We start from the raw sequence: 26525 nt of genomic DNA, 5'->3' as shown, positions 1-26525 counted from the left end.
TTTTAATATTTTCCGTACTTTTCTTTCTGCCACTGAGTCAAACAACAAGAAATGTCTCTTAAAACATGTTATACTGCCTCAAACTGAGTAAAGACCGTAACAGATTCTCAAAAAGTTTGAAAAATCAACAGAAAAGTCATTTTTACGACAAGAGACGAAGAGAGATATAAGTTTACATAAATATAATAAGATATAAACGTCAATCGTTTTTATTATCTATTATATGCACATGCTATACTTATTCACTTCTTGTATCATGTAATGTCCACAAAACTGTCAAAGTATTTGTCACCTAGGTAATTTCACGCGAATTGTGTCGCACGTAATTAGATTAAACGATTGGTCATTTCAGTCACATGACTAATGGAGAACACGTGGTATAAATCATCCAATATTTCGCTCAAAAAATCGCCACAAAGTGACCGTTGAATTCTTTGTCTTTCGACCAAGTAGGAGAGAGTGTGAGTCGAACCAGAAATAAAAACATCAAAGATGGCGCCTTTTGGACATATCATAGCTCTCCTTAGTATTTTCGGTAAGTGTTTTTTTCTATAAAAATGTTAATGAATGGTACATTTTTTATTGATAATCATTCTTTCCTTAAATTCATTTAAGCTTCTTATATACATATAAAAACATCCAGATTTATTCTTTATTAATGACCTACGAAAATGCTATAACTGAAGCATAGTTGTCAAATTCTTGTACATTTTCAAGCTTAGTGGAAAAAATTTGAATACTTATTTCCAATAAAAAAAAAGACAACAACAACAACAATTGTGTTTTGTTAATTTAACTTTCGCGAAAACATTACTAAGTTTTCCGTATTATTATTACTCATGATTTAGATTGTATATTGCTTGTTCATATTAAAATCTTTGTTAATGAGAAGTACATGTTATTTTGATGAGTATATAAAATAAAAAAGATACCCAAATATAGCATTATATCAAATATCTTGAGTTTAATACAGTGGGCCTTTACGGGCATTCGGCAATTTCCGCGATTCTTGTCAAGCAATTCGGCATTTTTTCGGACGTCACATATGGCTGTCCTTGAAAACCGAAGCATGCCGAAATCGCATACGGAGAATGCTAAAAGCGCGTACGGAAAATACGCAACTTGCCGATTGCCATTATGGGTCGACTACCTTAATTTATAACGGGATTTAAAGAAAAAAAATTAATTCTAACACGACCAGCAAATATCCTACATACATGTAGAGCAAAATCTATCTCGGGTTATTCTGCGATATACCACTCGCGTGCAATGACGTCATCCGATCCAGGTGCGTAGCACGGTCGTAGAAAGTAGTTACCATTTTTTCTTACACTTCTGATACTATTACGTCGTGTTAGAATCGAAATAACAAGTTCCCAAGTGTGATTTATCGTAAAATAACCCTTGTTTTTCGTTCTTATGCGAAATAATATATCACTCAGGCCTACGGCCTTCGTGATATATTCTTACGCATAAGAACTCAAAACTCGGGTTATTCTACGATAAACCACTTTTGGGAACTTATTATTTCTTAAATAACATTAAATAATTATTTCTCCTAGTCAACGTAGCTTTCGATGAGGTATTTCATTTCTTTAGGAAGCCGTTTTATTAATTTATTACCATAATTCTGCCTTGGTTTTGTACTCACTAATGCATTGTTCTTTTCATGCCAAGTCGTATTTTGAACATGTGGTGCTAATGCAAAATATTTATAACGTAAGAATATACATGTACAGATTGGGATTTTCAAGTAGGGATATATATGCTTAATGAACTTTTTAAAAGACTAAGTTAAGTGAGGCGGCTCTCTATTACAATGTAAGCACTTATTGACTGGCTTGTCGGTCAATATTAAAAACTATTGCCCGAGGTCCCAATAGATTTCACTTTTTACCGGCAAACAGTTAAATTAGTGTTTTATTTCAACAGACAGCAGAATTTAGATTTTCTTTTAAACTTAATATCCTAGTAAAATATGATGAATATAGATAGATCATATAGCAAAAATAAAATAAGGAGATTTGTAATGATTTTGGTTATTACTAATTAATATACCCTTGCAGAGGGGTATTCTAGAACAAAAATAATCGTTAGAAATTAACCGTAAGTGCAAAATTAACTTCCAATCTTCTGGTAATATACAGAGAACAAATATCGAAACAATAAAATAGCTTGTGAAAAGTATGAAACCATTGCAATATTCAAAGATTTTCTAAAAATATTCAATAAATTTAAGATTTATCAGCATGTTAAACCATAGCAACATTAAAGTAATTTTTGGTTGCACCCCTTTTAACAGTTAATGGTACTGTCCAAATTTAAATATGGACAAGATCATTATAGAAATTTAGCAGGGTTAGGGTTAGATAGGATTACGTTACTTCATATGACACAATCAGACCAAACTATAAAACATTTCGATGTGATTCGTGTACAGGCCCAAATAAGTATTACAATAAATTATTCATACATTAGTAAATAATATTACATCGACGTATATACGAAAGAATGAGGTTCATTAGGAGATAAAAGGTCATCAATTTATGAAATCTTTATTACTGTCTTTCTGGCGTTAATAAGTGACCGATTAATTCATGACACTCGCGGACGTTTGCCTTCTTCATAAAGATATAAAATAATATAAAAAGCCAATTAAAAGCAGAAAAAGGTCGGAAAATTGACATGAATCATTACGAATACTATTTTTTAATATAGCCAGGTTCTGGCCACCTGTACATGTACTCCTGTACATGTACTCTGAATAACACTTAACATTGGGAGAGTATATGACTACAATGTAGAACAAAGTTTTCACATTCTGCAAGACTAAGTGGTCATATTTGTGCCATTTCTTTTAAAATTGAGCCGCATCATGAGAAAACCAACAGTGGCTTTGCGACCAGCATGGATCCAGACCAGCTGCGCATCAGCGCAGTCTAGTCAGGATCCATGCTGTTCGCTAACGGTTCCTCTACTTGCAATAAACCTTGAATGCGAACAGCATGGATCCTGACCAGACTGCGCAGATGCTGGTCCATGCTGGTCGCAAACCCACTATATTGGTTTTTTTTTCATGGCACGGCTTATAAGTTTGTTAGAAGTAACTGAAATTGAACATTATGTAGAACAAAAATGATGAAAACATACTCCTTTAGTAAGTAAATGTGTTGAAAAACAATTTTAGTATTTTCATTGCATCAGATAGTCTTGCAACGTTCCAAAGCCAAAATTAGAAACTTCAGTTATACATTCAAGAACGTTTTTCGATAAAAATATATTTATATTAATTAAAAAAAAAACTTAAGTCGATATACTGGCAACATTATGAAAGAGCAATCAAATTCCCTTAGATTACTGTAGAAACGTAATTTTTCACATTTAACAGACTTGCTAAGCCAAAATTCATACAGCTCAAATTTCAAGATTACTTCGAGATAATCAAAATTCGACCTAAAAACATTTTGTGCCCGTGTTTTTGAGACAAGATTAAAATGTTTTCAAGATAGCCGGAATTTTGACATAAACGATTGCGGGTTATTAAGTTTCAATTGTATATGGTTTCTTACTTTGACTTTGTGATGCGCATAAACACGGTTAGGATAACACTTAAAATTGATATAAAATGTCACATTCATCTTGTTTTTTCGTTGTTGCTCATTTTGATGCTCGACAAAGTATGATGGCCCGATTTTGATATGACAATCTTTTCACAACTTCACAAACTCTCTCTGTTTCTTTTATTTCATTTGATGAAACTGAATAAATGAATCATGAATAATACTTTTGTATCCTTTTAAAACTTACGTTGGGTTCGACACCCTGCATGTAAATTTTCTACCGTCTACATTGCAATTTGATCTTCTTAGAACGGTCTTGTAGTTCAAATGACTGACAATACATACACCATCTTGGTCTTTATGATCGATTTACCTGTTCAAAAATTATGTTAGAGCCAAACTGAAAAAGTCAACAGAATTTATTAAAAAAAAAGCACCTTAATGTTTGTAAGATGACTTATAAAATTTATTGGTAACAAAGATATCCTTATACTACCATTGAAAAAGTTAATGGGATGTGAAAGAAATTCATAGCTTGTTTTTAACATTAATAGTTTACTAAACCTTTTTTTCTGTCACTTACAATCGAAATGAGTGTCAGTCATAAATCATAAATTGAGACCTCAAACTTACTATTTCATAAGTAAACAAAAAGTCGGTTGATCATAATTTTGAATAGTGAAGAAAAACGCGTAGACAAATTGATTTTATGTCTTGGTGATTTATCATACTTTTCAAACAAAAAAAATCATCATAATTTTATTACCCGTGGCCAATAAAGATGCCAGAATCTCCATCAAAAATAAAATAAAATAACAACTCACAACATACAAATTGACAAATTGTTTACACCGAAAACATTAAAAAAAATGGCCATAGTAAAGTTGAACTTCGTACAAGTAACACAAACTTTAAAAGTATTTGGGTTAAAAGCAATGTTATAAAGTATTTTTCGATATAAGAAACCCATCCAAAATACTAAAGAACAAAGACATAGATGCAATACAAACGTAGCGTCCCAAAAAATGAAACTCTTCAGCATTGTATGCATGGATATGTAAATGATTGAAAGTTACACAAAAGTTCATTGACATAGTAAGGCAACAGACAAAAAGTAGAACACAAAAGCAACAGTCCAACAAAGACAACACACAATACACATATTGACAAAGTAAAACAAATGGTCAAAGAGAACAGCACAAAACCCTTTTACAAAGTTAATTAAACAAAATGACAAAAAAGACAACTAAAACGCACCTTGACAAAGTAATACAAACATTGACAGAGTAACACAAATGGACAACATAAACATATTGACAAAGTTACACAAATGGACAAAATGGACAGCACAAAAACCTGTTACAGGTTAAACAAGTGGACAAAAAGGAAAATACAAACCCACCTTGACAAAGTAAAACAAACGGACAGAAAGAACAAAACCAACGCATATTGAAAATGTAACACTATTGGCCAAGAACGACAATACAAACACACATTGACAATGTAAAACAGTTGGACAAAAAGGACAGCTTAAACACACATTGAAGAAGTACACCAAAGCACATAGACAAAATGAAACAGTTGGTCAAGAAGGCCAAAGCAACACAAATGGGTAATAAGAACAACGCACCCACGCAGTCTGGTCAGGATCCATCGCTAACGGTTTCTCTATTTGCAATAGTCTTTGAAAGCGAACAAAATGGACCCTGACCAGACTGCGCGGATGCGCAGGTTGGTCTGGATCCATGCTGGTCGCAAACGCACTATGTTGGTTTTCTCATGGCGCGGCTCACAAAGACAAAGTAACACAACTGAACAAAACGTACCAGATCCACTCTCCTTGACAATGAAGAAGCGCAACACCATCACACAACGTTTTTGACTAGACCTTTCAAACGCACCTGTTTTGCAATTCAATGCTACTAGCTATGTTCCTTTTTAACAAAACAACACTCCATTACACAGATTACACTCATCTACTGTAAATAGATCTACGTATGTTTCGTCGTATTTTTGGTAACACGAACACACTCTTCATGCATGTTTTATCTTCAATACCTATGTCATCTGCCCTATGGTAATAAAAAAGAGTCGCCTAAAAGCAAAAACTTTATATTTTTTAATCATTAACTGTTTTTATATCTGTAACAGTCTATATCTGTCTTGTTTTTATTTTCAGTTGTATATACAGAGTCTACAATCTGTAAGTACTTGCAAGTTTTGTTTTACCGTATAAATTTATTTTAGCTTGTTATTGTCGGATAATTTATTTTGAAAGACGGCATTTTTTTTGCAACAAGCTTGTAGAAGTTATGCAGAATTCCAATACATATAAATACAATATAATGATTGATTAATTATCTAAACCCGTAAGAGAAGTGGATGGTTCGTTAAAACATTGCTTAAAAGACAGAAGTTCAATGACACAAGAAGAAGCATATTGTCTAAATCCAGTAAACCTAAACCGTTTCAATTGGTGCAGCTACACTTGTGTTCTATTAATCTAAAACATGTAATATCTATATTCCTACAATGTATGCAATTATATTATATTGTTTATGATTTCATTTTCAGTACACAAAAAATATTACCATCCGTCAAAATTTGGAAAGAGAGGACATTTTCGTGAGTACAGTTTTTTTTTCAGTACTAGCACAGTGTATTACATTTACGGTCAGTAATGTTAGTTAAAGATATATTTTGGTATTATCTTATGATCTGGTCATTTTTAGATCATGGAATTCATTCAATATTTATAAACAGTAAAACTTTGCTTAAGCCTGTGCTAGAGGATGTAAGGGGTGCGCATGGTGAAACTGCAGCTGCTTTGTAATATGGACCTTCTTTAAGAGATTTAACCCACATCGATGAGGGGAATATTAAACTTAATTATAATGATATTTCTGTCTGTAGTCTTTACTAGATGTTTGAAAGTTATGAAAAAGAAAAACTTGTTATTCTAAATTTTGATCTGTAGTTTTTTTATGATTTTTTCAGCCGGTGGATTTAAGGGGTTAGGAGGAACCGGATATGGCCATTATGGACCAGGTATTACATTAATTTCTAATCAATCAAAGTGTTTTTTTTTCTTGTATTAGAAGAATACCCATATCACACAAGTCTGATTACTACCAAATGAAATGTAAGCCTGCGCAGGTCTGTATACAAAATGTCCCTATTTCTCAGTAAACGTAGCATCGTGTTTTACTGTAAAAACAAAACAAACAAAAAAATGTGAGGGTTTATTTTTCGCTATATTTGCGATGTCCTACATCTCGCATATTTTAATCCTCACAAACATAGTCAAAATTCCAAAATCGCGAAATTTTAACCTCGCGAAAATATGTGCTTTTGCAGTAAATTGCTCTACTGCGTTTCAGTGTGTTGCTGTAGCATGCTGTCTTAATCTGAATGCTCCTGTCTTATGCTTCTACAAAAAGGCGGTGTAAGAATTCTTTGTGTCCAAAAAGATGTTGAAAGAAGCGAAAAGAAAGATATTCAAAGGGCTGCTTTAAAGAAAAATAATTTTCCAATAAAAAATTAATATCCCTTTTTATTTTTTTTCCCTTTTCTACAGTAGTGGTTAAGTTCTTTGTGGGAATATAAGTCATTGAAAATCTAATGTTCAGATGAATCGTGGGAATACTGTTATCATGTAAATGAAAAAAAAAGAATAGTCGGATTTAGTGGTGTTCAGCCGCATTAGGAAAAAATCACCGATTGTCAGTCAAGATTTTGTGGGTTCAATCTCCGGGCAGATAACGTCTTCCGACTATTTAACATCTTAAGTGTCCATGACCACGTGGCGAACGTGTTTATGACACGTGGGTTGGCAATGAATCAAGGAGCACTGCTGAAAAGCGTGCTAAATTTCTAAATTTGTTTCACTTGAAGTTAATACAATGTAATGAAAATGTGTCCATATAGCGAACTAGATTGCTACAATGGAGGCGGGGGTGGGGGTTGAAGTAACTGCTGATAGTGTTTCTAGCAGCACTGATGAAATTCGTGTTAAGTGTTCAAATGAATTTCACTTGATGTTGGAAGTAACTACAATGTAATAAATATATATCATGCCTGTTGCTTAAGGTGTTTCTTATATGAGAAGAACAACCATATTTCCTGCAAGTAGATGACCCATTTCATTTGTTAATCATGCATTATCATTGTTAGTAAACTTGCCTAATTGTAGTTATGTCCTGCGAAATATTTCCATTTTAAAGTGGCATTATGCGCATCTTACTGTACATAGTGTTATTTGGTGAATGTTTTATAAAAGCAATTTTCGGTTGCTGTGCATTTAAAATGTGTTAAATTAAGCTATTGTCGCGTAAGTATTTGAAGCTGATGCTTTAGAAATAAAGAAACCGGACAGTAAAATAATAGTTTTTTTTTCTTCAATTTTCTACGCATTGTTCTCCCTTACCTATAGGCAGAGATTTCTGAAGTTGAAGGGAAGCAACTCCTGCATGCAGTTCGACTTTTCTTAAAAAGACTGCCCCAGTCAAAATAAGGAAAGTCATATTTGGAAAGTTATTATTTCGTACTGGTAACAGGAAGAGTTTGGTATATTGGGTTAAAAACTATCATTTCCTCCATCCTTTTTACACACACATCTATTTCAGCTGGATTTTTATTTGAAAAATATCCATAATTCCACTTTAAGAAATGTTTAGAGGATATTTTTTTTCAGTATAATACTAAAAAATTGTATCTTTCACGAGTCAACACCAGAAGTAATATTTTCACGAATGACACAGCCACGAGTGAAAATGTAACATATGGTTTTCGTGAAATATTTTTCCATCTTACCTGCAAACAACATTAAAATATAATTATTTTTCTCAATTGGCACCATTTCTGGTTTTTCCAGGAAGCGGTCTCAAGAGTAGTTCCAGTAAGCTTGAAGCTTTCATCATAATCGAACTTAAACAAATTTGTATAAACTAATATAGTCATTTCATTATTTGACTAATTTTACCTATAGTTTCTTACCAGTGAAAAGGACATATTTGATAATTTTCACTGTGACAGAACACAAGATATATTCCACTCTAATATTTCGAGAATTCACTGAAAATTATGGAATAAATTGTTTTTTTGTCACATGCATTATATAATAATTGTAATAAGAGGACTGAATGCAAAAGAATGTCACAATGACACGAGAAGTGAAATATTTCCATTAATTAAAGATATATTTCCATCTATTTTACAGGATTCCAAAAAGGATGTAAGTCTTATTTTTGCTTTTTAATCTAAATATATAAATCGATGAAATTCAAATATATCCCGTACACAGAATAATTTTCAATAACCATTTTATTCTCTGCGTCTTTTCCTCAGTAAAAAGTAAGGAAACTTAGAAATTAAAAGACACTCCTAGTAAAACCTTAATTATTTATTGATGCTAAACTTCAAACGGTAATTGATATAGGTCAATGGCTTTATCATGTTTAGTAAACATAGAATTTTCCGTTACTCAGTGCCCGCGAAATGATGGTTAAGTGACTGCATAACGGTACTTTCTCTTTGATGCCATTCATTCCGTTCTGTTTATGTGACCTTTTTTCTTTTTATGTGACTGTTAGAACAATAGAGAGAACAATGGGGGTGTCACATAAATACCGTTTCGTTAGAACGTCCGGGACATGTAGTTGGGATAAGAAATCGGAGTTTGGGATAATTTCTGTCCTCGACATTTGTTGAGTTCGCACTAGCACCAATTAAATATATATATTTTTTTCAGTTGGCGGTAAAGGAGGTTTCGGGGGATTTGGCCAAGGAAAATATTATCAACCAGGTAAATGTTAAATGTTTTATTTTCTGCAAGCAACTTACACAATTAATGCATTAATTTTCGTAAGGAAGCAGGCTTTGTACTCGTAGATACATCCACATGTTGTAGCAATGAAAAATTTGAAAAAAAAAGAAAATCGCCATTTACTGGCCTTCAGTTAACCACCTGTTTTCAAAATACGATTCGAATCAAACATTGTTATAAAACATACAAAAAAGGTTAGATAAGTTCAAAATTGTATCGATATTCGTGGAAATGAAAACGGATTCAAAATTATATCGATATTCGTGGAAATGAAAACGGATACAAAATTGTATCGATATTCGTGGAAATGAAAACGGATTCAAAATTATATCGATATTCATGGAAATGAATACGGACTCACAATTGTATCGATATTCGTGTAAATGAATACGGATTCAAAATTGTATCAATATTCGTGGAAATGAATACGAATTCAAAATTGTATCGATATTCGTGGAAATGAATACAGACAAGCGTGGTTTGTTGTAATACAATTGGATTACACTATAAGAGTACATCAGATATGTACTGTGTGCATCTTTTAACTGAAATATCTTATTATAAGTAATGAAATTCAAATGTAGACTCTCATCCAGTATATGTCTTACTTTGCTAAATATGAAACATATCTATGCATATGTAGAGTTGCCTTAACAATAAAATATCATCTAGTAACAGCCATTTGTTAAAAAACCCGCTGTTTTTAACGGACGTACAAATCTATGCTGTGACCAGGTATGCATCTAATACATGTGTATTAATTCAACATAACCCACAGATTACTTTATATACACATAAACAAATCACATAGATACTATGTAGTAGTTATTATTATTTTTGTCATGATATAACTTTGAAATATAAAATGGAACGTAAAACAAACATGAATTTACCTTTTTTTCAGGGTTTCAAAAAGGATTTCACAAAAACTGTAAGTATTTTGTAGTTTAAACGAAATTTTAATCGCCATAGAACGTATACAAAGTTTATTTCACTTGAAATCAATAGTCCAGTAGAATTATATAAAACATGCCAGATTTTTTTATTGGCGCAATCAGAATGGCGTTAAACATGGCAGAAATCCTTACATCGGCACAATTTATCGGATCGTGAGCATTTCTGTCTTTTTAAACACCAGTTGTAGATGAATTTTATCAACTTGACAAGGAACTGCCGAAGAACTATTGAAACAAACTGTTTACGATAGATAATGGAATGGAAGGCAGGTAGCCGAACGATACTTACGAAAAATGCCGATATACGAGTAATTTACGATGTTTGGAAACCTAACTTTGTGTAATGGATAGCATAAATTTACAGTCTTCAACTTATCGCTGCACGCATTTCTTCTTTTTGTAGATCCTACGTATAATAAATATCCGACGATAAAAAAGATACCCATGGTAAAAACAGGTAATGTTTTTTTTTCCATTTATTCGGCATATACAGTTCTGTTCCAAAAATAAAATACCCCAGGAATATTGTGAACACAATAACACAACGTTGTCAGCTTCAGTTAAAAGCTTACGTATAATCAGTTGAAACGTTTTTATGTAGGTTTACGTTGACGTGAGCATGTGAAAGGACTAGTGTATAGATTACTTATATTGGCATCAGTACTTTCCGAGAGAATAATATTTTTGAAGAGGAGCTGTACATTCAGCTCTCCCATTCACTTTGTATCTAAAGTTTTGTTTTACTTCTCGCCAGTATTTTGCTAGTTTCTTAACAAATTTTCCAGCAAAACATGATTTTGATACGTCTTTTTCATGTTTATAAAACAATTGGTTACGGTTTCTCCCTTTTCCATTGCAGTTTACAAGAAAGGTGAGATGTTGTCATGGTAACAGTACTTTTTCAGTTGTTTTTACTAAAGTATAAGATTTTATCATTATCAAAGAACCTGTTTGTGTCTTAGTCACAGATAAAAATTAAAAATTGGCAAATTTTGCAGAATTAGATTATTAAAATCATTAGAATGACATTTTATATGTCATATCATTTATTAAAACATATTATTTATTAAAACATAAGATACAGCGGAATATTTGCTCTTTATTGTGATATGTGTGATCAATATTATACAATTTTGTTCTTATTTTATTTCCACAGTTCCAGTATATCATAAAGTTTACATTAATAAGCCAGGTAAATACTATCTTGTTCTTTCTTACTTCAACTAAACGTGACGTCTTTCTTTTTTTACTTTCTTTACGATCATTTTTATGCTTTGATATAGAATAGAGTAAGACACTTTTCATTAGCAATTCTCATATTCATACATAGTGTAGTGAACAAACAAAAGTGATGTCATACATATATGTTGTTCGTGACGCCATCTTCTTTATTTTTATTTTTTTTGCAATTGATCTTTATTCTTCGATTTAAAATATAGTCTGTTTTTTTTTTATAGAAAATGCCAATTTTATACCTTATTTTAGTTAAAAGTGACGTCATGAAAATACATGCCATTCGTGACGTCATTGTTATTGTTCTTTCAAGTACCAGCTGCAAGTATGAATAATTAAAAAAATGTAATAACTGATTAATTATTTCTGGTATATTACTGTTAATTTGTTTCCATTAACCACTTTTGCACCAACGATTTATGACATTTATCTATTTTACTTATTTAATACAAACCACAGAAAATTAATAACGGACCATCATTAATCAAAATATCATGGTCGTGTTTATACGTCATTCATAAATTTCCAGAGGCAAGTGTAGTCGTTAATTTAATGACAATAATTATTCATGAAACAATTACAATTATAACAGTACATCTGAGAAGAAACATCTGCTGTAATTATAAGTTACAAAGATAAATGATACCAGAATGAACAATTAATTATAAATTTATATATTGACGGATATTCGCCGTGATAGGCTCAACAGTGGTCACGTGACAACAATCGGCCATTTTCGTGAGATTCCATATTATCGTCTGCTTTTTCGGCATTCTTCACGGTGAATGAAGCTTATACAAGCAAAGGTTTCCCCAATAACCGTAAAATGCCGAGATCACATACAGAGAAAACGTTACAGAACGGAAAATAGTGCGGAATCTCATATTATAAATCACCATTTTTAAAAGTGTTTTAGGCGTTTGACACCTTAAAAAATGTTTAAGTTTTTCTTTACAATGATCCTTTACGCAAAAGTATGTCAGTGACGTTTACATGAGCTAGGCCTACTCACTGTGTTGTTTTACCTTTTACTAAAAGACGTGAAATTTAAATTTGTATGTTATTTGTTGTTTTTTTTTTCTTTTCAGTTTATAGACCAGTCTATAGAGATGGTAAGATATTCACTTTGTCAGCCATTTTGTTTTTATTCCGCAGTTTTTCAATTTGTCCTCTAACCAAAAGAGTTAGACTAGCTCCTAGACTACGATAATATTATATCTTTTTACATTTTTATGATTGAATGTAGTGAACTGAGCCAGTCTATATCCTATGTCCAATATCAGTCCTGTATGAAAATCTCTAAAATAGACTGGCTTTTGTCTCTATGAAATTGAATTTATCAAAAAAGGGAAAATATAGAAATATAGTTATTATCAGTCTAGTGGCTAGTCTACAAAAGAGTCTACTTGGTCGTTTATTTTTTTTTCAATATCCTTTTTAGTATTAATTACTGAAATATTCGTACTGAAATAGAAAATAAGGAGTTTCGATTGAAAATAATTTGAAAAATCGCAAATAGTTAGCATTTGTTTAAAACTAAGTGATGTTTCTTAATTCTATGTTCTTAAATGCATATGTTTAAGGTGTTGCTATTTTATCACAGTAATTATGAACATTTTTAAAATTTTGATTGAAGTTAAGGTACCCGTTCGTGTTGGACAACGGCCAAAACGACTCAATCCTAATGCCTGGTACGGTAAAACAGGAGGACCGACTCCGGTCGCTCTTCAGGCACGTGCAGGAGGAGGTAAGTTTAATTGTTGCATGTGAATCAAAGATAAAGTCAGTCCCATTTTGCATTTATTTGGACATGCTGGTTAAGAGACTTCTAGAAAGGCAAAAACGTATCTACTTACCGTGCCGCTTGTTTGTACTGCATATTTTAAATTATGTTACATTTGATTTGTATTTTTTTTGTGTCATATGTTACTGAAAATCCAGAGTAGGTTTTCACGAAAGCCAAAGTCAGTGATCAATTGAGGCGTCAGTAAATGCAACTCAAAATAATGGCTGAATATGATTTTCTAGTGTCGATGAAACTAGGATGGGGACATTCAAATATTCGAGGTATTGTACAGTCATTTGACAGCATCAACAATATTATACTATAAATAGCTTAGTTGACATAGTTGTATTTCTCTGTTTATAGTACAAGTGTCACGTGGTCCAGGCGCAGGCGGAGTGTCAGGTGGGCCAGGCGGTCCAGGTTTTGCAAACATTGGAGCGGACGTGAACATCGACCTGAATGGACCTGGTGGTATTGGACCTGGCAGTACTGGATCTGGTGGTCTTGACTTTAATGTTGACATCGGAGGAGGTCCTGGGTTCGACCTTGGAGGACAAAATATCGATATGAACCTGGGCCTTCCAGATCTCGGAGGTTTGTGAGCAGTTCAAGGTCATTTTGACTACAACTATAAAAAATATTAAATGGGCACACAACATTTAAAAACAGAATAAAAAGTCCCAGTGAAATCATGCTGTATGAAGCATCTCGGGATATTCCACACGACTGTCTGTGAAGCATACTTACTGAGATATGGTGTAGATAAACGGGCCTCCTTTGCCGAGTGGTTAAGGTCACTGACTTCGAATCACTTCCCCCTCACTGATGTAGGTTTCAGTTAGAAATCTCGCGTCGGTTGTTGAATTCCTCATGTGAAGAAGCCATCCGGTAGGCGTACTAAAGGCTGTTGGTTCTGCCGAGTTGCCTCCCGCTCATGTCTGAAACAACGTCCGGAGGGGCTCCTGGGATCACCCTGTACCACCAAAATCTAGAAAGGTCGCCATATGACCTTAATTGTGTCTGTTTAACTTCAATCCTAACAAGTAACAAAAGAAACATTCTGTGTCTGATTATTTTTCTAAGAAATACAGCAAATAACTGACCTGCACTATAATTTCTTGCCTTATAGGAAAAATACCAGCCAATATGGACAAAAAATTAAGGTGGCTGTGTGTGGACGGACTAATATTAATCTGATAGTAGGGTCCTTGAAGCTCTATCAATCTATTTTGACCGTATATTCTGTCATAATTATTGTCTGTCCTATGAATGAATTCGAACTTACCACGCACCGAAGTTAAAAAATAGTTTTTTATAATGTTGAGGTTGTAACTTTAAGGTGTCGGCTTGGATGTGGGCTTGGATGTTGGTCTTGGTGGAGGGCTTGACGGTGCCGGTATTGGAGGAGATCTCGGTGCACTTGGACTAGGGATGGATATGGGTGGCCAAGGCTTCGGTGATCTTGGCATGTCTGGTGCAGGTCTTGGTGCAGGCGGTGCAGGTCATGGAGTAGGCGGTGCAGATCTCGGTTTTAATGCTCCCGGTCTTGGAGGTATGCTAGTATATAATAATTACAGATATAATATGCACTTTATTCCTTGTTCTGGTACAGAAAAAATATTTGTGGCGCACCTGGACAGCTTCTGATACAGAAAAAATATCTATGGCGCATCTGAACAGCTTAGTAAGTAGAGCTCTAGACTATGCATCTAGAGAACAGCGTGTGTTCTCAGTGACTACTTGAATGACGGTAGTGAGTCTGAAATCATTCGTCATTCGACTCTATTTCATGCAGTGAAGTTATCACTTACTTGCGGAAAACAAATCAGTAGTTGTACAAAATCCAGAAACAAATTGAAATACTGTTAAAAACGGCATTAAACTAACCAAACAAACCTCCTTTTGTCAGCCGGTCTTGAGAACATTTGCTACAATCTCATAATTGTGCCATTCGGGTCAAACATAAGGAAGTAACTCCCATTTGGCTGACTAAGCTATGTTTGTTTTAATAAGGTTGGATAATGTAACTAGACCTTAAATTCTTCTCAAGTTTTAAATAGGATACTTTCGAAAAAGTTTTCTTACGTAGGAATGGTAGCTGAGCTGAATCATACGCTAGCAACACGAATGTTATCATCGTAAAGATTTTGTTTCCAGTTTTTTTTTCCATTCCAATCACATTATCTTTCAGAGTTCACTGCCCCTGGTTTAGCCGGATTTTCGCAAGCTCCACAGGAAACAGTTGTCAGTAAGTACACCACTGGTTACACACGCGTCAGCTGTTATTACGTTTGCCAGCTTGACAGTATCTCATATCACCCTGGCAACATTTGAGTATTTATATATGTACTACTCAGCTGTGTGTCTTCATAATTGTTATTTTCCACGTTGATTATTTTTTTGTTTGAACAATGTATGTATTTTCAAATATGCATTTAACTGTATGCAAACATACACTAGTGCCACATAATTGAGGAGTTAGCATTTGTATGCAAACATACACTATTGCCTCATGATTGAGAAAAGCTGACAACGTTTAACCGTACGCAAACGTAGACTCGTGTGTCATGATTGAGAAGTAAGCATTTAACTGTATGCAAACCATACTCGTGCCTCATGATTGAGGAGTAAGCATTTAACTGTATGCAAACATACACTATTGCCTCATGATTGAGAAATTAGCATTTAATTGTATGCATACTCGTGCCTCATAATTGTGGAGTAAGCATTTAACTGTATGCAAACATACACTGTTGTCTCATGATTGAGAAATTAGCATTTAATTGTATGCATACTCGTGCCTCATAATTGTGGAGTAAGCATTTAACTGTATGCAAACATACACTGTTGTCTCATGATTGAGAAATTAGCATTTAATTATGCATACTCGTGCCTTGATTGGGAGTAAATAATTTTGTGGACACTGGACAGTCCTATCAGTAAATATCATGCCATTATGAACAGCTTAGTAAATAGAGCTTAGACTATGATAGAGAACAGCGTGTGTTCTAGTGACTACTAGAATGCGGTAGTGAGTCTGAAATTATCGCATTCGATACTATTTCATGCTAGTGAATTTTCATTATTGCGGTTAAATAAATCAGTAGTTTACAAAATCCTAGAAATCAAATTGAAATGATTTAAAACGGCATTAAATTACTAATCAAACCTCAGTATTTGTCAGCGTCTTGAACATTTGTACAATTCATATTCGGCACATTCGAGGTCAATACTAAGGAAGTTAATAACCCCATTTGGCTGACTAACGCTATGTTTTTTAAATAAGGTTGGAATAATGTACAACCTTAAATTTTTCAAGTTTAAAATAGGAAAATTTCAAAGTTTTTTGTAGATCGCGAGCTGAGCTGATTCTAGCTAGCAACCGAATGTTATCAATCGTAAATTTTGTTACCAATTTTTTTTAAAATCAAATACTATTTTCAGAGTTCACTGCCTGGTTTAGCCGATTTTCAGCAAGCTCCACAGGGAATCAGTTTGTCGTAAGTACAACCACTGGTGATATACGCGTCGCTTATTACGTTTGTTCAGCTTGACCAGAATTAGATCCTGGCAACATTTGAGTATTTAATTGTATATCCAGCTGTGTCTTCATAATTGTATTTTCCACAGTTGATTAGTTTTTTGTTTAAACATATGAATAATTTTCAAATATGAAATTTAATTGTATGCAAACAATCACTAGTGCACAAATTGAGGATTAGCATTTGTATGCTATACATACATATTGCCTCATGATTGGAAAGCTGACAACGTTTTATACCGTACGCAATTTGTTAGACTCGTGTTGTCTGTATTTGAGAAGTAAATTTAATGTATCAATACATGTGCCTTTATTGAGTAGTATCATTTAATGTATGCAAACATTCATATTGCACAGATGAGCAAATTAGCATTTACATGTATGCATATGTGTTATTAATTTCCGAATAGCATTTAATGTATGCAAACTACATGTTGTCTTGATTGCGAAATTAGCATTAATTGTATCATACAGATTTTGAACCTCATAATTGTGCGAAATAGCATAACTGTAGCAAATCATTCACATCTTGTCTCAAATTGAATATTTACAATGTATTTGCATATAAAACTGACAATAATTTGAAGTAGGACATTTAAATGTATGCAACTCGACATTGATCTCATGAATTGAGAATTAGCATTTAATAGTAGCATACTCGTGCCCATGATTGTGGGTACTATTTAACTGTATGCAAATCACTAAACACGTGCCTATGCTTGTAGGAGTAAGCATAATAATGTATACCGAGGTACATTAGTGCTCATGATTAGGAGTAGCATTTACCTTTAAGTTAACATAAAAAGCGCCAGTAAGCATTACATGTACTAGTGTCTAATGACTAAGATGCAAGCGTCTCACTATACACAAACATAGACAACTGAACATTTAGCTAAAATAACATTTTTCTTTCTTTTCAGCAAACACGATCATGCAGATCAGTAAGTATATACATTTGAGTGACTTAAATTTACAGAAACATTGGCGTAATGAAAAGTAACTGTGAACAAACTTTCACTCTGTGCACCTGATACACCTAGCTGGGACACAATCGGCTACATATACTCTCTCTTTAAAAAGTATAAAATTGGACCTAACTTAAGTTCCGTTAATCAAACACTGTTAATAAAAAATATTAATGTCAAATGAAGCTGCGAAACAATACTACTATACCAGTACGTGTATTTTAAGTTAGTCTTATTTTGCATTTTCCATTACATCTATACATTTTGTATTATCGATGTTTAAATGTTATTTTCTTTGTTTTTCAGCTGATGCAGATCACGGTAAATTATCAATTATTATTTTCATCGATTATTTACTTAAAAAAAACAGTACATCTGCAGCCAACTGTAAATTGCTGATGCTATTTTTGTTGAGTTTTAGTTTAATTTTAACGCTTCGCCGACAGAATTATTGGTTACAGGCAACTATCTAGCTTTAGATGGTGAAGGATGACCCCAGGTACCCATCTGGGCATTATATATAAGTCATGGCCGGGAAGAACCACTGTCTTTCCGTTGACCAAATGGTTAACTTCTTCATATGAAAAATGTTCTTCCTCCCAAGCGAATTTTCGAATCCAAAGCGGTGAAGGGCAGAGAGGCTTGACACGGAGGTGTTCCAGTTTTGCATGAAGTTTAAAGTTTTGGGTTAAAGCGATTCGTTCGAAGAATGAAGGCGTTTTGCCCTTTCTCAAAATCGACAAAATGAGAGTCCCGTGGAAGTGACCAGTAGCACAAAACTTGACGACTTATGAGTTTTTCTACATATCCTGATAAAATACATTTGAGCCGCGCCATGAGAAAACCAACATAGTGCGTTTGCGACCAGCATGGATCCAGACCAGCCTGCGCATCCGCGCAGTCTGGCCAGGATCCATGCTGTTCGCTAACGGGTTCTCTAATTGCAATAGGCTTTGAAAGCGAACAGCATGGATCCGGACCAGACTGCGCGGATGCGCAGGCTGGTCTGGATCCTTGCTGGTCGCAAACGCACTATATTGGGTTTCCCATGGCACGGCTCATTTAACGTTTGAAACATTCTTCTTTTAACATTTAATTTCGCTTAATCATTTTAAGGGTAAGTTATAATTTCTATGATAAACTTGTGGAAATGAACATGTTGAAAAAATTCATCCGGGCTGTGGGCGAGTAGATTAAAAAAAACAAACTGAAATATAATTTTAAAAAGATATACACATGCGATTACAGTATGTACAAATTTCCGTTCAGTTAAATCTGGAACGACTATACATATATAGACCTTTCCGCTTAAACATGTATCGACATACCGAAAAAATAACAAAAAAAAAGAAGAAAAAAAACAACAACAACAACAACAATTTTCGCTATAAAGTTGTCATGTAGCGGAAACTTTGAAACAGTTTCATGTAATAAAATGGTATAATTTACTAAAAGATGCATGTATCTCCAACAGTTGTTACAAATACAAATTCCAACTCCGCAAGTAGCCAAAGCCACAGCTCAAGTGTGTCGTTGAACACTAACCTAGGCGTACATGATGCTGACACAGGTATGTTTAATTGCATTTGTTAGAACTGTTTACATGCTGTTATTTCTTTGTTCCAGCCCGTCTAGACGGGTACTTGTTACGATAATATTTGAGCCGTGCCAAGAGAAAACCAACATAGTGGGTTTGCGACCAGCATGGATCAAGACAAGACTGCGCATCCGCGCAGTCTGGTCATGATTCATGCTGTTCTTTTTTCAAAGCCTATTGGAATAAGAGAAACTGTTAGCGAACAGCTTGGATCCTGACCAGACTGCGCGGATGCGCAGGCTGGTCTGGATCCATGCTGGTCGCAAATCCATTATGTTGGTTTTCTCATGGCGCGGCTCATTTTTGTTTAAAAACAACGAAAAAGACCGAATCTTTCGAATCCCAAGGAGACTTTTTACCTTACTTTCTGCGCAAGCAATTGCAAATACATTGGAAAGCTGAGAACCATCTCAATATATAAACCCAAAGAGAATCTATCTAAATGAAAGTTGTTTCTTTTTTGCGTAACTGCTCGTGATCTTTAGTCTCAGTTAGTTGAACATTAGCATAATAAATGATGACTACGTTTTTTTTTAAAAAAACCCCAAAAAAAACCCCCAAAAAACCCCAAAAAACACTTGCTTGATTTAAGTCACATTAGCTCAGAGTTTTCCGCTTTAGCGTACCAGGAATACATCGAATGGCCCCACATGGGCACGAACAGGTTTGCATCTGGATATATCTGTTTTTTTAATTAACTCATCTTTCTGTTTCCCCTTTCCAGTAACAGTAAATGGGAACCACGGTGCAGGTGCTGGTCATGGCGCTACTGGCCTTGGTCATGGTGGTGCTGGCCTTGGTCACGGAGCTGATGCCGGTGCTGGTACGTTAATACAAACTAAATTAACAGCATTGCTTCACCATTTAAAGGTGTAGACCCGTAAAGACAACTGACGTTTTTCGACATCTTACGATCTGATATACTTACAAACAGACTGCAGCTAACATTCACGTTAGGAAGTTACTAAAACTCCTTATTAAATTAAATCTTGGCATCAGTTTCTACCTAAAATGATTTGACCCTTAATATTTATTGTTGCTGGGTCCATGAGCTATAACACAAAGGTGTTAAGGTAATGGACCCATAATGGCAATCGGCAATTTCCGTACGATGATGTAATCTCCGTATATGGTTTCGGGATGCTTCGGTCACAATACGTAAACGGATAGAAACTGCCGATTGTCATTACGAGTCCAGTACCTCGAAATCAAAAGTATGTACACAGTGGCATAGATGGACTATTGCAGAGTTATCGTGCTGGGATTCTAGGGCTCGAACTATATTAAGCAGAAATGTTATTTGTTAATATGTTGTAAGGAAAAGTATCGCTTTTTTGTAGATCCTTTGGCCCAGTTCGGACTCGACCCTGGAGCACTCGGTGGTGCCGGGGCAGCCGCTTTAGATCTGGCTAGTCTGCTTGGAACTCCTGGAATGGACCCCGTAGCAGGTGGACTAGGTTCAGGTGGTCTCGGTGCAGGTGGGCACGGTGCAGGAGGTCACGATGCAGGTCATTCAGTAGGAGGTATTGCACCATTTAGCGGCGGTGCAGGAGGCGGACCTGCCGGAGCTGGTGCAGGAATGGGATTAGATATTGGTTTTGGGGGCGGAGCTCAAGGTGGTGTAGGCGGAGCTTCAGGAGGAATGGCAGGCTTTGATGCAGGCGCTTCCTTTGGTGCTGGAGGTGGAGGTAACGAACATACTACTGTACACATTCGCTTATTAGACGCACTCTCTTATAAGACGCACCTCAAAATAGGATACGCAATATGGGGTTTCTTTTTCTTTTAAAGTCCTTGCAGTACACACTTATAAGATGATTCCCAGTCTTGAACTGGAAAAATGACTCCTAATAATGCGTCTTGTAAGTGAAAATATACGGTATGTAAATATACCTTGGGATAATATTCATGAAATTTCAAAGGCACTTGCGAATATCTAAAGACATTTGTTTATGTTAATCAGTTTTAAAGGGTCCAAACTAGTTCTATGCATTCCAGTTCCAGTTTCTTAACTATATGGTATTATGCAGTAAGTTTTTAAAGATAATGCTATTTCGCTACATTTTTGTCGTTACAATATACATGCATACCGTAAAACATATATCATATATTGAAAATGAAAAACAGCAAACGGGTTGCAACCAATATAAATTGTCTTTCCAAACACATCTTAGTAATTTAGATCAAATTGATGATAATAAGGTAAATGAACGGTACACTACACAATGCGAAATTTTCGCGTAAGTTTAATTAAGCGGTGTCTATGTTAAGAGCCTTATTTGCAGGGCTGAAATATATGAAACATGAATATTTGTGTTTAAAGACTTTATGAATATTAATGTTCACTATAGAGTGCGCATGCGCGAACATTACTTCCGCTGCTAAAGACCTCGCCATACGTAAATCCGTCTTTGATAACCAGTCTACAATAATAAGTGTATAATCTACATGAACTAAATTGTGTTTTTACAAAATGCAGGTCACGGAGTTTCGAATCCATCAGACCACCAACTGGCAGGTATACTAGCTGGACTTGGTTCAGGTGCCGATCAAGTAGCAACGGCAGCCACACACCAAGGGCAACAAGGGGTACTAGCTGGTGAACCAGGTAATGTTTGTGAAATATGATTAATTAAAAAATAATATATCTCATTCAGTGATTTGTCGCTGAATAAATTATTGTTTGGAGTTCAGATGCGAAGGAATTATATAATGATATAATAATACGCATCTGAACGACAAACAATGATTTTATTCAAGAACAAATCACTAAATTAGATACATTATTTTGATTCTAACACGTTACCAAAGATTTTTAAGTACATCCTTGACGCCATTCATTAGAAATTTGCCCGTTTTGAATCGGTTTCTTTTCCAGCGCGCCGCTATGCCATTTGATGCCATGACGTAATAATTGTGACGTCAGAACAGTGATTTGTTTACTGCCTTCTTTGTTTAATAGGAAAATTAATCAGATCGTGTTAGAATACATATTTAATTGCTGTATTCAATAACTTACAGTTGCCTTACTTTAATACTGGTATTGATCTAATGAATACAATAATAAAACATAAGATATGTTATGCTGATGGATATAGATCTGTAAAGTATCCGTCTGTTACATCTTTACACTGCATTTTCAGTTCGACAGATGTATAAAATTCTATTTTAAACGTCAGTCTATGATTTTATAAATAAAGATACTTCATGTATGTTCAGCAGAATAATAATACAAAAAAATACAATTTTAAAATTTCCTTCAAATGACTACAGCTTTACTACATTGCTCTTTCTAGTAGCCATTGTCAGCCTCGGAGACCAGCATCTAGGCGGTGGCCATTCGAGTGGCGGGCATGGTGGTGCAGGAGGTGGCCACGGCCAAATAGGAGCTGGTCCTGTCGGCCTTAACCATGGCTCAGCGGGTGGTCATGGCGGCGGATCAATGGGCGGTCATGGGGGATCAGGTGGCGGTCACGGGGTATCAATTGGAGGTCATGGTGGCAGTTCCTTTGGAGGTCACGGATCCATTGGCGGTCACTCAGGTTTGGAATATTTTAATACATACTGATCTACAGTTTACATCGTGTAAATGAATAAATATCTTTATTATATTCTTAGAGACATTTTGCTGAACATCTTCCACCATTTGCCGTTATGGTCAGTTGAAACACAAATAGTTTCATTGACATAAAGGCAACTTGAATATTTATGGATTTAAGGTAGTTCTGCATGTTTGGATCGAATTTTTTCTGCAAAGTAGAATTTGATAAAACTTTGATTTTTCAGAACTTCAGAATATACCTAGAAAATTCAGCAAATAAAAAGGATAGGGTCGTTTGCTTGATTTTTTGCTAGACTAATTTGGAAAATTTGGACCTTACGCAATTTTTCATAATGGGAGTCTGTGGGAAAACTGCAACTTTCTAATCATTTTCGCAAATAGAAAATGTTCCACAATGTAGAGTTTAATGAAACGTCTCACAGTCGTGAATAAACGTATGACCTATAATATAGAGAAATAAAATGTATAGGTCCATGTGCTTGTTTCTGAGATACTTAGATAAAGTGAATCGCCTATTTGAAGCCAATTTTAAGACATCATTTTGAATTATTTAACATATCAGATGTTTAATATCATATTTTAACTTTAGAAAGATGGTAACTGTTACAACTTAATAAAATTATTCACAAGTTGCCATTAATTCATAACTTGATTTTCATTTCCGTACGCCGAATCAAGGCTTTATTCTACGTTTTCCGGATAAATAACGTTACGCCACCACTTCCGGTTTATCAAACGTGCAGAACTACCTTAAGGAAGAGGGCGCATAATGACAGTCGGCAAATGACATATTCTAAGTATGTTATTTCGTCATTTTCCGTTTTTAAGGAAAGTCATGAATGTTTTCAGCCATATTTACGCCCGAAGAATACCGAATGGCATAACGAGCATACGCATTCATACGGAAAAGGCCGAGTGTCATTACGCATGCGCTACCATAAAGATTAGCATAGGAAAAGAAATTAAATGTACATACATTTATGACTTTGAAATTTTATTTTTAAAATCGTAAGTGTTATATAACGCAATTTTTGTATCAGTGATACATTTAATTACTTAATCATATTACAATTGTTACAAAGTGCAAAATGATGAACTGAATATTTTCACGATTTTACAAAATATAAACCGATATCTTTTATTGAAATAATTGAATATTTTTTTTCATATTACAGGGCATGTGTAAAAGTTTCAAAGCACTTTCTTTGTGCTAAGACTGGAAAAATATTGTGTCGTCTGCTAAGACAGTTTTGAAAAGTGAACGTTTCTAGACAGGGAATACAACAAAATGGAATATGATGACAACAATATTCCAACAAACTGTATATATTTACGAAGAAGTCGTGAAATAAAGAAGTGTTGATGACGTATTAATTTTTGAAATATTATATTAAGTTTGAAAGTTTTGATACACATTTTGATGCGAAAATTCATAATTATATTTATTGTATTTTAATGGCAGTATAGTTTTGATGGTTTAAAATCTTTGATTTTCTTGGTATTCAAAAATTCATTTGAAAAGTACAGTTGTGAAATCCGTGTCCTGTTCTAGGTATTTTAAATACGAATCACAACTAGTTAATTTATGCACATTTCCTGTTTAATATTACTGTTGTAAATGTTGGTGCTACCGAGCGATTTGGATTAAAATGTTAAACTGTTACTCGTGTTATATATTATATTTCACGATAATTATTTGATCTAAAACGCGATTTTTGTTTGTCAAATGTGTGCAGGCAGCGACCGTCGCCGGATCTCGAAGGTAAAAATATAAAGGGCCGAGTAATCCGGACGCCGATGAATAATAAATAACTAGTTCTTGACGTGATCGTCTACAATAACCTGCTTCTGACGTCCTTGGAATGGCCAATAACATATCAAGCTTTAGGTTAAGCAGTATATCACTAAATCAAGGAAAATGTTTGGTAAAGGAACAGTATTTTTACCAACAGTCTACCTGTCTAATACATGTTTTACCTTACTGCCCTGTACCATTGGTGACTTAAAATATTCCCAAAAGTTGTCCCCCTTTACAAAAGAATAAATCAGTGTTTACTGGAATAAAAGTAAACAATTGTTCAATCGATGTTTACTGTTATTGAGGTTTACACTCGCGCACCCATTACTGCCATCTCAAACACAAACCTGTTAACTGAATGTTTAAAAAAATATCTTTAGGCATTAGAACTTTCAATATTGGCCCTTCAGAAGAGTTTTCAGAAAGTAAGTTTGTGGCAAATTTTGATGGCTTCGAAACTATTTTTTAAAAAATCGCTACTTTAAATCAATGTTAACAACTTTTCCTATGTTGATATGTTTTTCAACCTGGAACTTAAAGGCTCTAAAATTGGTTATTGTCCCTTATGAATACAATTACACTAATAGATGCACGTTAGTTTTATAAGTTCAACATAGAAAGCAAATTGTTATCTGAACGAAGCCTGATAAAAGTATCATTAGATTTACTGCTGAAAAGATTAGTCCTATTTATGATTTATTCGTCGGAAATGCATATGACACATTCAAAGTAAATTAATGAACTGTTACGTGGCTTCTGTTTATACAACTTTTAAGTCCATGCAATTTCTCAAAAACTGAAACTTTCTTTCTAATTTTGTTAATTCATTAAGGGGACATCTTTCAGAGCAATTTGTATCCATCTACGCAGTACACATAACAAGATTTTGAGTAAGGTCAAGGTTTTGTTAAAAAAACAAGCACAAATTAAAAAAAAGTTCTTTCTAGAAAATTAAACAGTAAATATAAAATTATATAAAATAGTTATAAAAGCATTCATCAATTTCCCCAGTAGTTTGAATTCTGGGAAGAGACTACTGAGGGGCCGCTGGGAGAGTTCAATGCCTTTAAACACCACCTATAAAAGACTGTTGAACATGACTTTGAACAATGCAATAATACAGTGTAAACCTCACAAAACTATTAACTATTAACTTGTATGATATATCTACATTGAATCCCGGAAAAGGCCTGCATAAAGGGGCACACTTTCGGACAGCTCAACGCCTTTGAAAAATCACCATTTTCAAAGAACTGTTTGAGTCGTTTGCAACTATGTCCCAGTGCTGAAATTTCATAAAACTAGGTGGAACTTATTCATTAATGGCATTCATTTTTAAAGGGAGACAATTTTATGAGAATATTTGAAATATTCAGTCTACGGGACATAACGGTAGAACATGTTATGGACAGATAGATTGTTGGTAAAGGTAGTGCATGTTTATCAAATATTTCTGAGTTTTGATGATAAACTTCTAAACTGTAACAAGCAAAACAGAAAGAAAATGCAATATCCAAAACACAAAATATTGGACCATTCGGGGGAAAAAGTAACATATTTGATATTAACAATGATTAATCGACGACAAAGCCATAGTTACCATGATAAATCGACGATAAAGCCGTAGGAATAATGATCAGTCTACGATAGGCCCGTAGTTGCAATGATTTATCGACTATTGAGCCATAGTTGCAATGATTGAT

At 34.4% G+C, this 26525-nt stretch overlaps 1 protein-coding gene across 1 annotated transcript; it reads left to right on the top strand.

Moving 5' to 3' along the window:
- The first annotated feature begins 361 nt into the window (after positions 1 to 361).
- On the top strand, positions 362 to 24655 carry LOC123542553 (uncharacterized PE-PGRS family protein PE_PGRS54-like). Its single transcript, XM_053531182.1, has 21 exons — positions 362 to 535; positions 5740 to 5763; positions 6135 to 6185; positions 6558 to 6608; positions 8779 to 8793; positions 9310 to 9363; positions 10289 to 10315; positions 11497 to 11532; positions 12662 to 12685; positions 13210 to 13320; positions 13723 to 13953; positions 14699 to 14911; positions 15551 to 15607; positions 17821 to 17841; positions 18172 to 18186; positions 19340 to 19435; positions 20187 to 20285; positions 20803 to 21150; positions 21942 to 22070; positions 22759 to 23004; positions 24200 to 24655. The coding sequence occupies exons 1-21, from the start codon at positions 493 to 495 to the stop codon at positions 24208 to 24210; spliced, it is 1902 nt and encodes a 633-aa protein (XP_053387157.1). The 5' UTR covers positions 362 to 492; the 3' UTR covers positions 24211 to 24655.
- The last annotated feature ends 1870 nt before the right edge of the window (positions 24656 to 26525 follow it).

Source organism: Mercenaria mercenaria, chromosome 19 (genome assembly GCF_021730395.1).
Source record: "Mercenaria mercenaria strain notata chromosome 19, MADL_Memer_1, whole genome shotgun sequence".
NCBI classification, from domain to species: domain Eukaryota; kingdom Metazoa; phylum Mollusca; class Bivalvia; order Venerida; family Veneridae; genus Mercenaria; species Mercenaria mercenaria.
The sequence above is the reverse complement of the archived record's forward strand: the minus strand, read 5'-3'. Positions and strand labels throughout refer to the sequence as shown.

What these genes read in the sequence shown, in the direction of transcription:
- LOC123542553 (XM_053531182.1), top strand. Translation starts at nt 493, where the DNA reads ATGGCGCCTTTTGGACATATCATAGCTCTCCTTAGTATTTTCG. An exon ending in CTTTGGTGCTGGAGGTGGAG is followed by an intron (nt 21,151 to 21,941) that starts GTAACGAACATA and finishes TACAAAATGCAG; the next exon opens with GTCACGGAGTTTCGAATCCA. An exon ending in GGTACTAGCTGGTGAACCAG is followed by an intron (nt 22,071 to 22,758) that starts GTAATGTTTGTG and finishes TGCTCTTTCTAG; the next exon opens with TAGCCATTGTCAGCCTCGGA.